At 39.9% G+C, this 12,756-nt stretch overlaps 1 protein-coding gene across 1 annotated transcript in view; it reads left to right on the top strand.

Moving 5' to 3' along the window:
- The window catches only part of Wasf1 (WASP family member 1), a 51,713-nt gene that overhangs the window by 25,703 nt on the left and 13,254 nt on the right, over positions 1 to 12,756 (top strand). Inside the window, exon 2 of the mRNA XM_028769066.1 lies at positions 7,619 to 7,779. Coding sequence (XP_028624899.1) covers positions 7,647 to 7,779 — 133 coding nt within the window. The 5' untranslated portion in view covers positions 7,619 to 7,646. The remainder of the gene's footprint in view (positions 1 to 7,618; positions 7,780 to 12,756) is intronic.

Raw genomic sequence — 12,756 nt, 5'->3', positions numbered from 1 at the left:
ACTCTGTATGTGTGTACATGTAAGTCAGAGGCCCTCACTGGTGTGTGTACTTTATATGTGTGTGTACATGTAGATCAGAGGGCATCACTGGTGTGTGTACTCTGTATGTGTGTGTACATGTGGGACAGAGGGCCTCACTGATGTGTGCACTGTGTGTGTGTGTGCATGTAGGTCAGAGGGCTTCAGATGTCAGTCCTCACCTCCCACTTTAACACAGAGCCTTGTTGTAGAGGCTTCTACATAGCCAGCAAGCTTCTGGGCATTCTCCTGCCTCCACCTCCTCTCACTTCAGGAGCACTGGGATTGCAGAAGCACCAGCTCTATGTGGTTTCTGGAGGTTGGAACTCAGGCCCTTAAACTCCACAGCAAGCGCTTCCCCCACTGGGTGACTGCTTCAGCCCGAGGTGCTCAAAAGGAGTGAGAGATTAATGCCATCACTCAGAGTTCAATGTAGCATCTCCTAGAGTATTGAAAAGAGCAGTGCTGTGATGGTCTGCTGATACAATGGATTTGTGAAGTTTCAGTGCTGGTTTATTAACCCGAGAAATACATGCTTTCTTGAAGAGTAACATGGAATCACATGATAAGCTGGTGTCTGATGGACCAGGTACTGCTTGTCCACACTGTGTCTTTCACTTCTCTTTGAGTTGGGCAATAGCGTCAGTATGAGGATTACTATAGCTTATTTCATTCACTTTTACTTTAGTTCATATGAGGTACAAAATATAATTGCCTGGTTTGTGGGTTTTTTTTTTTTTTTTGAAAAGGCAACATTATTCTTAGGACAATTTCTTTGAGCAAAGGCCAGAGCATCTCAAAGCAGTGTGGTACCTGGAGTTACCCACTGTGATTCACTGTTCTTTATACTCGTATATTGGGTTTTTAAATCTTGAATGCAGAATTTTAAAGATTTGTGAATAGGGAGTAGTTTACTATTCAGAGCAAAGAGGAAACTTGTTATTTTTGTATAATCCTGAGATGGTTTGCTACAAGCTTCTTTTATTACACTTTTAAGCTCTCTTTTTCTTCCAGTCTTTCATATACAATAATGAAAGTCTAGAATACAAACACTTGAGGCTTAGAGGGAAGACCCTATTCTATTACCCTTTTAAAATGGTGTATTTTATAATATATTTTATAGTGATTTATTGTTGGCAGGCCTGTGATTTTACATAATTGAATTTGTGTTTCAAAATTAGATTGGTTATATATAATTCTTCTTAAAAAACTTTTATATTTTCTTAATCAGTTTTGCCTTGTATAACTGTAAAACCTCTTGTTATTTGTTCTGCGTTTCAAGAAAGCTATTTTCATGAGTAATTTTCGTGATCCAATTATTTAATTAGTTTATTGCATGTAATTAAGTCGGTTCTAACCTTAAAGTAGCGGGACATTTCTTTCAACGATAGTTTCCTTAAGCGGGGAGATGACTCAGCAGGTAAGTGAAGGCATAGGTTTGGGGACCTGAGGTGTAAAAGATGGGTGTGGTGTCACACACCTGTAACCTCAGTGCTGAGAGAGCAGAAATAGGCAGATCCAGGGGTCACTAACAAGCGTTCTAGCTGCAGTGACAAGTTCCAGGTTCAGTGTCCAACCCGTCACAAAAGGTAACATAGCGATAGTAATAGCAAACTGAGAGCCACAGAGGATGATACCCAGAGTCGGCCTCTGCACACGTATGTACACACATGGGCCACCTCCACGCATATGGATACCACATACACAAAAGTTTTCTGTCAAAATTCCTTAAAATTTTAAAATACTGGAACCTTTTATTTGAGTAATTATTTCATACTAATCTGTTCCCATCGATCACATAATACATCTCTGGATTGAATAACTAAATATCCAGTAGTCAAAGGATAATTGAAAATAATTCCTTTAACAAGAAACCATTTGAAATGAACATAGATGGTTTGACTGACATGAGTCCTAAGAGTTAGTCATTTATTGCCGACCTCATAAGAAGACATTAGCAAATCGTATGCCCCTTTAGAAATTGTTTTCCTGGTTATATTAGTGACTTTTCTCATTGCTCTGACAAAGTAGTGGCCAAAGTAACTTACAGAAGATATTTGGTTGGTTGTTTATTTTGTTGCCGTTGTTGTCACATGACTGATGGAGAAGGGATGACAGACAGTAGTTTTGTGGCCACAGGGACATGTAGTGGAGATCTTCATGTGGCAGCTAGACTAAGAAGCAGAGAGGACCACAACAAAGCTGGCTAAATCCCACTCTTAGTAGACCCACCTCTGCCAGCAGGGCCTGTGGTGTTCTATAGCTTCCCAAATACTGTCGCCAGCTGGGGACCCTTTAAATACATAAGTATGTGGAGGACATTTTACATTTAAACTAAAACCTAGTTATTGATTATAATTATTTTATAGTCTATAAGCTGTTACAGAAATTTTTATTCCCAACCTGGGGTTTCTATCTCATCTTTGACCATCTAGTTCCCAGATAAAAGACATACTCAACTTTTATATTTACAGTAAGCCTTAAAAGGCACAAGAGCTGGGCAGATACTTAATCTCTATTATTAGATTCTTCTTTCTTAGTGATAACCCGGAGTTATTACTTATTGTTTACTATGTTTCATGACAGCTTCTCCTCCGTCTTTCTCACCTTCCTCTCCATGGTTCTCCTTTGACCTCTAGCCCAGGAATCCTAAACCCCACCGTCTCTTCTGCCCAGCTATTGGCTGTTGGCATCTTTATTTACCAATCAGAAATAACTTGGGGTCAGAGTCACTTGGGGATATGTGCAGACTCTAGGTCTTGGGGGCCTACACTTAGCATTACAATAGACAGTCAGACCAGACCTCAACAGTTCCCCTTTTTAGTCCAATAAAAGGCTCTTTTTTCCTCAGATATAAATTGAATACAATTATAACCATTATCAAAATTACAAGATACATACATTTATAATGTCTAGTCCATTATATTTGGCAATTTAGATAAAGTATTTTGTCATCTATTCTAATTTAATGAGTTTATAATTTTGTACCTAAATCATCTTCTATTTTAACTTGTATTATCATCCTAAAAACATCTTTCCAAATCTAGAACATCTTCAGTGTTAAACAACTTCAGTTTAATTGTGAGGCTATAACTATCTAGTTTTCAGTCCTGTCAGAGATTTAAGAAGGAATAAGTATTTGAGTATGCAGGAAGTGCAGAAACACAGCTTCCAAAATGGAAAGAATTGGCAGAGACAGCTACTGTCTGGACAGTCCCAACTTAATGTTGCAGTACCATCCTCAGCCTTCTGGCCCAGAACAGACAGACCTTAAGTGAAGGAGGAATTATGAAGGACTAGTTTATCCTGCTGTGGCAGACGTTAGCAGTCGACTATCCTACATCCGTTTGTCCTTTTTGGACAGCATTCTGCCTGCCTGCAAATAAATTGGGGCATTTCTTGCCCAGTGGCTTCCGTCCCACAGTTGAAGCATCTCTGCATGGAGGTCTGGAAGTTCGTCACCTTTAAAGGGCAGTGAGGGCACTTAGGAACAGACATGTCTCAGTCAAAAGATCTTTTAATAATGAAATAATCTTAAGTGCCATATTCTATGGATCTCTGGTGCTTTTGAAGACCATCTATCTATACATAGCATAACGGAATTGTTAAACATTGATTGGTTTTTAGCTATTTACTATTTGAATAACCTTGAAAACATTGTCTTGTAGTAAGCTAAATTAGACTCTACTATGACTATGAGTTTGACTATCCGACTGTTAACTTGCATTACTTAATTCTAAAGTTTGTAATAGCAGCTATTAAAAGGACTGCGTCTGAGCCTTGTATTCCTAAATGAGTTGTATAGGCACAATGCCTAAGAGTAGCAAAATATGAAGATCTCTACCAGTGTAAGATTATGGCTATAATATGTTTTTGTTTAAAAGTAGATTTAATGATCCATTTGTATTTGTCTAGTATCTTATAATTATATAGTTATATAATTCTATATGTAGTTTCTTATAATTATATAGTTACTACTATATCCCCTTTTTTTCTTTTCAACCCCCTTCCTTTTATCTAAGAAAGAAAGAAGAATAGAGCAAAGGGGAGGGAACATAAAATAGAATATAAACTAGTGTAAACTCTCTATTTAGTTCCCTGTCTGTCTAAAACTACAGTTATTTGTGTATCATATCTTAAAGTGGAGGTTTTTTGTGTTATTTACATGTACTTAAAATTTTTAGATAATTTTATAGGTTAGTTTTTGAGTTCTGAAAATGAGAGTTTATGTAACTTGTTTTTGTGATTTTTTTTTTTCCTAAATATTCAACATCATTGTGGCATCTGCTCTTGGGATAGTTTGACAGTTATAGATTGCTTTATGCTTTTATACATAGGCGGCTTCATTAAAAATCAACAAAAACACACGTAAGAGAACTTAGACACCTGTTGCTGTCGTCAGCGCGGCATGGCCTCGGCTTGCAGTGCTGTCAGGTGTTTGCTGCGTCTCAGTCGCTGTGTTTTCTTTGATCTCCTAAAAGAGCGCACACAGCCTACTTGTCTAGTAAACTGTCGTCTTCAACAGTGTTGGAGCTAATTTAAAATGTTAAAGCCTGCATCAGGACTTAGAAATATACCTATCAAAAGCGTTTTTTTTTAAATTAAAACATTTCTTGAATTTTAGCTAAGATTCGTCTTAAAAATGATTTTAAGAATTGGCCTGATTAGGTTATGCATCGTGTGTTTCATCAATAGCTTTGCATCAGTAGTTGATCATTTAATTGCTAAGAACAGTGGAAATACACATATGAAACCTCAGAATTGGTTTAGGCTCTTTTACCTCAGCGTATTCAGTTGTTTTCAGAACCGTTTGGGTTTTATAAGGGTTGGGAAGTGGGGCTGCTATGAACAGAGCAGCAGTTTCAGGAATGAGTTGTGTTATCTTATAGCACAGCAGAACCTGGCTTGTTACCTTGTTTCCCTTCAGAATCAAGTCAAACCTTGATAATTTAAAAGATACTTATAACTGGCTCATTCTGTACAATTTTGTATTGCTTTTAAATAAAATGTCACAGTATATTAAAAATAATTAAATAAATTTGATTTCCTATTTGCTTGGTAATTAATTTACACATCTTAATGGGTATTTTCCATTTTTCTCTTTTTAATCTGACAGAAGGTGCTATGTTAAAAGTGGTGAGGTGTTTCCTGAAGCTAGGAGTATGACACTCTCGTAGGCTTTATTTTAGTTTTTATCACTAAGATTTTGATAGCTGAGTTAGATGGGCATTGTATTTAAGGCAGGAAATGAAAAGTGAATGGCGTGGGACTGCAGGGCAGGAAGGGACCGACTTTCTTTTAGGAACCCCACACTGTATAGAAACTGTTTAAAGCTGTTTAAACCCAGTGAGAGCTGGGCTTCTTTTATGATCAGAATCATGTTTAAAACCACTTCATAAGTCAGACTTTCCATCAAAAGGTATGTGTTAGCTTCTGAGCTAGATTCTAAAGATGCCAGGAAAATAACTCATTGTTCCTGCTTTATCCTTGCAGGAAACCAGCAAATGTTGGTTTTGCAATGCAACTGGAGGATATATTTTTCACAATGTATCTATGCAAATAAAAACCCTCAAATCATAACCTTAAATCATAACTAGTTTGTCTGCCTTCTCGGTGACCTAAAGTGCTTTATTCCCTTTGCCCTTACATGCCATGACCCTTACTTTTTCTTCCACTTACATATTGATCAACTATCAATCATCTGATCACTACCTACTTAGATATTAAAAAAGCAAGTTGAATAGGACAAGAGTTTTCGTTCTCTCAAACTTTTCATTTAAGTCTAAATATGTAAACAAGTCCAATACAATAGCATATACTTCGTAGAATTATATATAAATATGTCAAATATAAATATTAGTCAAAGTTGAGGACATGAAAAGCAGGTGGGTGCATCTTCCTGGGGAGCTCGGGGAGGTTTCAGACGAGATGCTGAGAATAGTTAGTCTTCCCCGTGAGGGGAAGGAGGAAAGGCATTCTAGACAGAGCGTTAAAGACCAGATGAGAGGTAGGGAGAGAGTGAGGGGAGGCTAGGAGCAGGAGAGCTGGGGCTGGGTCCTGAACAAGCACACACACACACACACACACACACACACATTGAGACTGCAGAAAACGATCTTAATCTGTGGGAGAAATTATGATGTTTAATGTTCCTTGGCGCTTTTTGTTTGTTTGTTTTCTCCAAGGCAGTAGCTGAAGGCAAGACGACTCAGCAGGTAAATTGCTTTGCTACAAAACCTAAAGAACCTGGGTTTGATCCCTGCAGCCCTGCTCGGAGGAGAGGTCCACAAACAAGTTCATGTCTGCACCCGAGCACATCATAACACGGTTTAAAACAACCAAAAAAAGAAAAAAAAAGCCTCTTTTGCTGTTTAAAATGTACAGGGACATTTTTTAAAAGTAAAATTTACTGGATGTAAGTAAACAATAACAAAACGTTAGAAGCAATAAGAATTGTGTTTTTTCACTGAAGAGTTTGCTGAGAGCGTTTGAACAGTGTTTGCCTTGTACAGCATACAGTAGCGCAGTTAGCAGCAGGAGCATTAGCGGCACGGGCGTCAGCGGCACGGGCGTCAGCGGCACGGGCGTCAGCGGCACGGGCGTCAGCGGCACAGGCGGGCGTGTCTCCTGAGCCTTGGGAGACACACAGCTCCTTTCTGCCGCATCTGAATCAGCCTCCGACCGGTGGTTATTTCCCTGAGTGCAGCGTTGCAGCCCTAGGGTTCCTTGAATGTGAAATTCTTCTCCAGCATTTACTTTGTACAGAACATTCCTCATTTGTGACCATACACTGACCTTCGCTAAGTTCTTCCCGTTACATAGCTAGTCTCTCGAGCAGTGACAGCAGTGACATTTCCAGTCAGCTATCTGTTCTTGTATTCCCCTTGGACTATTTTTGAATTTCAGCGTTATCCTCTTTTGTTGTCCTTTGCTGCTCTTTTGTCTCTGTTAGCTCTTCCTTCAGCTACCCATTTTGTCAGACTTTGTGTGGGTTTAGGATGGCAGGCAAGGAGGCGTCATAGGTGAAAGCTTTGCTGCCTGTGGCTGAATAATACAGTGCACCAGTGGTCAGGGCATGCCTCACGGGCACAGTGATTTGTGTCCCAGACTGCTAGTAATGACGCTGGAGTTTATACACTTACAGTCAATATTCTGTGGTCAGTGAAATGTGGACCGTGGTGTTGAGAGACTTGTGTTGTTTAACTAAGCCTTGCTTGCTGAGTTTGTGCACACGGGACTCACCCACATGAAGACAAGCTGGAGTGCAAAGAGGCAGGACTTGTAACTAAGCATGTGGTAGGTTCGATGAGATCTAGGGTGTTGCTCTCGGGCACTGCTGGTGTGTGTAGAAATAGAAGCGTGATGCTCCTTTCCCAGCTGCTTCAGATCCCCTCGTACGCCAGCGACACAGTACACATCTCTGCACGTGGGGATTACCCACAGGTCAGTTGCTTAAAACAATGGTGTAGTTGTAATAATTGCAGATAAATAGTTAACAGATGAGTTTGGCTTCAAGTGGCTTCGTCTTCATACAGTGTGTACCTCTATTCTTCGTGAGTCGTTCTCTGACCGTGGCGGTTTCTCTCTCTGTCTCTCGCAGGTGAGCTGGTACAGCGGCGGAGCTCAAGATGCCGTTGGTGAAAAGAAACATTGACCCTCGGCACCTGTGTCACACAGCGCTGCCCAGGGGCATCAAGAACGAGCTGGAATGTGTGACCAACATTTCCCTGGCAAATATAATTAGACAGCTGAGTAGCCTAAGTAAGCATTTATACCACTTTAAATATTGCAGACCAGAATTTGCTTTGGAGTTATAGTGTTGAAAAAGTGTACTTGTTATTAATTTAGGAGGGGTGTTTCATCTAAAGATTATAACATTATGAAAATTTAGTCACTAGGTAAAATCAATGAGTTATAATAGTAACTTCTTCCTATTAAGGAAATACTAGAACCTCTCAGAATGGTATCACACTGATTAGAAGTAGTAAAACTGATGTGGAAATGTGATTGATCTGCAAAGGTTAGAGCCAGAGTTGGATGATGCTTGGTTGTTATCTCGGTTTTCTGTTTTTGCCTGATTCAACTATTTGTATTTGAGAACTTTAGGGTCTCTTTTAAAATGTACGTTCTTACTACCAGGGAATATTTTCATCTTGTCAAAGGTGTATAGATCAAGGTAAGGCCAGCACTAGTGATGGGATTAACTAGTGAGAGCGTGGGACCAGGAGTCTGAAACACGCCATAACGTAAAACAGCAAGAGACCGCAGCTTCTGGCAGGCAAGATCACCTAGAGAGAAGGCATTAGGAGGCCTAGAGAGACAATGAGTCAGAGTGCTTGCTCTGTCTGTCACCATGGTACATAAGTTCAAATCCCCAGCACCTACATAAAAAGCTAGGTGTATCTGCAGGTGCCTCTAACTCCAATATTGGGGATCAAAGATAGCAGATCCCAGTGGCTTACTGGCCAGGCACCTTAGCCGATCAGCTGGGTTCCAGTTCAGTGAGAGACCCTGTCTCACGTGCAGCATGTACGTACACACACACATGCACACGCTCACATGCACATACGCACGCACTGACACACACTTGCGCATGCACACACACACACACACACACAGTACACACACGCGCACTCACACACATGGTGCACAGTGGTGGGCATATAGAGAAGGGAGCATCCCTGAAAGATAACAGGATGGAGATGCTTTGTTGAGGAATTACACAAATTATTTTCTATTATTATTAACTTCTTTTAAAAATACATTTAAGTAATACAAAGTTTAAAAATACACCTTTTTAAAATACAGTGTGTGTTTTAATGGAAGAGATGAGCTTTTTATTCAGATATCTGTATTTCATTTTAAATGAATTCCCGAGTGTATTTCTACTAGGTTTTTCCTGTCATACCCACCCATCATCCGAGATTCTCTTAGGGATTGGGTTTGGCTCCTTTCCTCCTGTCTCCTCTTTGTTCTCACTGGGGATCAATTCTAGATCCCAGAATTCATACCAGAATTTAGATGACCAAGTCCCTTAGATAAACGTTTACACATTTTCCCATACACCCTGCACAATTACTCACAACATTTAGTACTTCATAGAAGCTGTCTACATAATTGTTAACTGTGTTACTTACCAGAAAAAGTCTCTATAGCAATTTTTTCAATTCTTTCCAAAATTGATTGAATTAGACTAAACCCACAAATACAGAACTCACTAATATAAAACTGTAAGATCCATCCCCATGTGGATCAAGAAATTGTTAATCTAACTTTTATTTTTATTTATGTAGGTATGTATTTAGTAAGAAGGCTTAGGTCTTTACCACTGTAGCTAGGGCACTATGGGAAGTTACACTGTAGCCAGGGCACTATGGGAAGTTACACTGTAGCCAGGGCACTATGGGAAGTTACACTGTAGCTAGGGCACTGTGGGAAGTTACACTGTAGCCAGGGCACTATGGGAAGTTACACTGTAGCCAGGGCACTATGGGAAGTTACACTGTAGCCAGGGCACTATGGGAAGTTACACTGTAGCCAGGGCACTATGGGAAGTTACACAGATGGCCTTCACTTTTCCTGTCTCTGTTTTCCAGCAAACCTATCATGAATACAAGTACCTCACCCACTAAGCACCATTGTTTCGCAGCTCAGTGCACAGTGGCCTATTGATTGATAACCCTCAGGGTCACATAGTTACCCGAGCGTCTGCCTGTGCTTGCTACCCCTGCCAGCCCAACATTATAAAAGTCCAGGAAAAGATCAAGGTGCACATTTCCAAGTATGACTTCTATTAAGTTGAAGAATCTCGTATTTTAGTGTTCTTGGTGAGACTATAAAGTCCTTGCATCACCTTTGAAGTAGCTATGAGAATAAATAAACGACTGTTCATTTGAAATTAATTTAATTCTACCCTTTATTCCTGTTGGTGGCTATTTTCTCAGGTCAGTTATTGAAACCACTAAAATTACATCGTTTACCTGTTTCTTCCACAGGAAAGCCCATCTGAGTTTTTTAACACTAGTCAAAGTAAAAGCCTTAAGGGTCTCAGATAGACTTAGCCATGTTTTTAAAAGATTTTGCTGAGTTTCTGTGACCCAAAATTAGTTGATTTAATATTATAAAACTTCATACGCAAATCTGTTTTATGCATGTGTTAGTATATTAATACTAGCCCATATGTTAATACTGAGATGCGTGCTGAAAGCTTAGAAATGACATCAGTAACTTTGGAGAAGCAGTCTTAAATTTAAATAAATCTGGCTCTAATAACAGACATGGTATTTTAGGTATGTATGTGCCGAATACAGAATTTAGCATTAATATGATTTGGTAAAACGCTAACACATTTTATGTAATCTAAAGATGAGGGTGTAAAGAATCTTTGAGTCTGGGAAAGGACAAATAAACACTGTCAGTTAAACGCGCGCTTTAGCTGTATTGCATTGTAATTTTTATTGTATCACCAAGTCATAGAAACACCATAAGATGTAATTACAATTAATGTTTGTATTCAGACCAGATAGAGAATTTCTAAGCTACCCATAGAGACTGTAAATCTCCCATGGATTCAAGGTGTAGCAACACTTCATTGCCCTGAAATTAACCTTCCATGTTTACCTACTTGGCTAATTAAAAAACCTAGAATTAAGCTAAATTTAAATGGCTTCTTGGCCTTTTAAAGAATCCCATACACTAAAGAACCAGACACACAGGAGACCAGTTGACCCCTCTCAGAACCTGCTTGCTTTTACTGTAATAATGTTGGTACATTTGATGGTTCTGTTTCTTAAACTTTGATGTTTTGAAGGACTGACAGAAGAGGCCTCACTGAGTTCAGTTAAAATGAATAGCTTACAGCCAAAGATAGGCTGAGCACATACCGTGGGAACTGCAGAGACCGTCTGTGGCAATGCAGATATCCTATGTATTTTAAGGCCTTTTATGGCTTAGGACATTTCAGAATTAATTCCTGATGGTAAGGCTGCAAGAAACTTTACGTTGGAGTGTGTTTCATATTCCATTTAAGATGACAAGGAAGCCTTAGAGCACATTTCACACCAGTTTTCACTCAAAGCAGTTAAAATAACAACTGAAACACAATTTTAAGTTTCTTAAAAAACTAGGCTGTCTAAGATGATTGTGTAATAGTCAGGTCCTGGGCCTCATATTTGTAGTCCCAGCATTCAGGAGACTAGGTGATTGCTGCAGTTTGGGGGCTAGCCTGTGCTACAGACTGAGGCTGTCTCAAAAAAACCAGCCGAACAAGAAGCAAGGAAAAAAGCTCTGAACACTTGGAGGTTTTCTGTCTAAGGCACTGAGAGCACACACTGCTGTAAACGGCAGTGCCTCCTGTAGCTTCTTAATAAAAACATAACCCAGTTAAACATCTTACGAGCTTTTCCTATTAGAAGATAATTCTACTTTCTAATAGACAACTAATGAAAAATTTAAGAGTCACATTCTGTAAATTTCTTCTGTTTCATTGTCTCTTAACCATTGCGGTTCTAACCACCTAATGATTGTCTTTTTCTGTTCTTCATGTGGTTTTCACTTGTTGAATACGGTCAGTTTGTACTGCTGAAACGAACTAATATATATAGTCTGACGGATAGTATATTATTCCATTTCCTGTTTAGCAAAGCACCTGAAGCTGGATTCCTATAGAGAGAAGATCCGTTTAGGTCATAGCTTTTGAAGTTGGAAGTTAGGTCTGAGCAGCCTTATCTGCACAGACATTGATGAGGTCGCAGTAGGATGGAGAAGCAGAGAGAAGCAGCTAGCTGAGGAAGAGGTCGATGGCATAGGGTGGCTTTATCATAACTGCTCACTTAGCTCATCTGTCTGTGAGAACAGTACTGGAGCTCTCTGAGAGATGTCGCCATGATGTAGTCACCTTGTACTGCACCCCAGCATCTCAGTGCCACTGCACCGAAGACCAGACTTCAGCCCAGAAACCTGGAGAACTGTCTGTCTAGTCCATAGCCTCCAGGGAGGTAACAGGGTGGAGGGGAGGAGAGAGGATAGGATCGGTGAACTAGCTTTATAAGACAAAGGTTAAAGACAAACATGGGACAGCTGAGGCTGAGTATTCTGTGTAATGTTCAAGGTTTGTGGCTCTTGTCTCGAAATGACGTCTCACTTAGTTGGAGAATCTCCAATAGGATAAGTATAGAAACCATTCTGAAAAGTATAGAAACCATTCTGAAAAGTATGGAAACCATTCTGAAAAGAATGATCCGGCATATAGTTGACATCCGGATGAACTGTAGATTGCACGAACTATTCCTAGAAGGTAATCACAGGTGGGCTCTGACTTGAGGTAGGGTTGCTAGTTAAAATGTGAATTGAATTGCGCCTTTAAAGAATGAATTTTGAGGAGGAGAGCAACGGAAGCAAAACTGGTGAGTTCACTAGGAGGACAGAGTGGCTTGGCGTTGGTGGCCTTCGAGGCCTGGCTGTGGAGGACAGAATTAGATGAGAGGCTTCATGCTCACTTTTGTAGTGACAGTGGAGAGAGGTGGTCTAACGTAAGCACAGTGAACTTCAGATAGGAACACATTGGTTTCACATTGAAACGTCATTACTGCCTCTCCCTGGAGAGAAAAGGGGTAGGTTTCAAATACAAGGACTACGAAGACAGTGGACAGAGTGATATCCCCTAAAGTGTTCTGCCATTTAAACTTATTAGGGAGACTGCCACGGACTTTTAAAACCTGTTGACAAGCTATAGACCCT

Source organism: Grammomys surdaster, unplaced genomic scaffold (assembly GCF_004785775.1).
Source record: "Grammomys surdaster isolate TR1022 unplaced genomic scaffold, NIH_TR_1.0 190, whole genome shotgun sequence".
NCBI lineage: Eukaryota > Metazoa > Chordata > Mammalia > Rodentia > Muridae > Grammomys > Grammomys surdaster.
The sequence above is the reverse complement of the archived record's forward strand: the minus strand, read 5'-3'. Positions and strand labels throughout refer to the sequence as shown.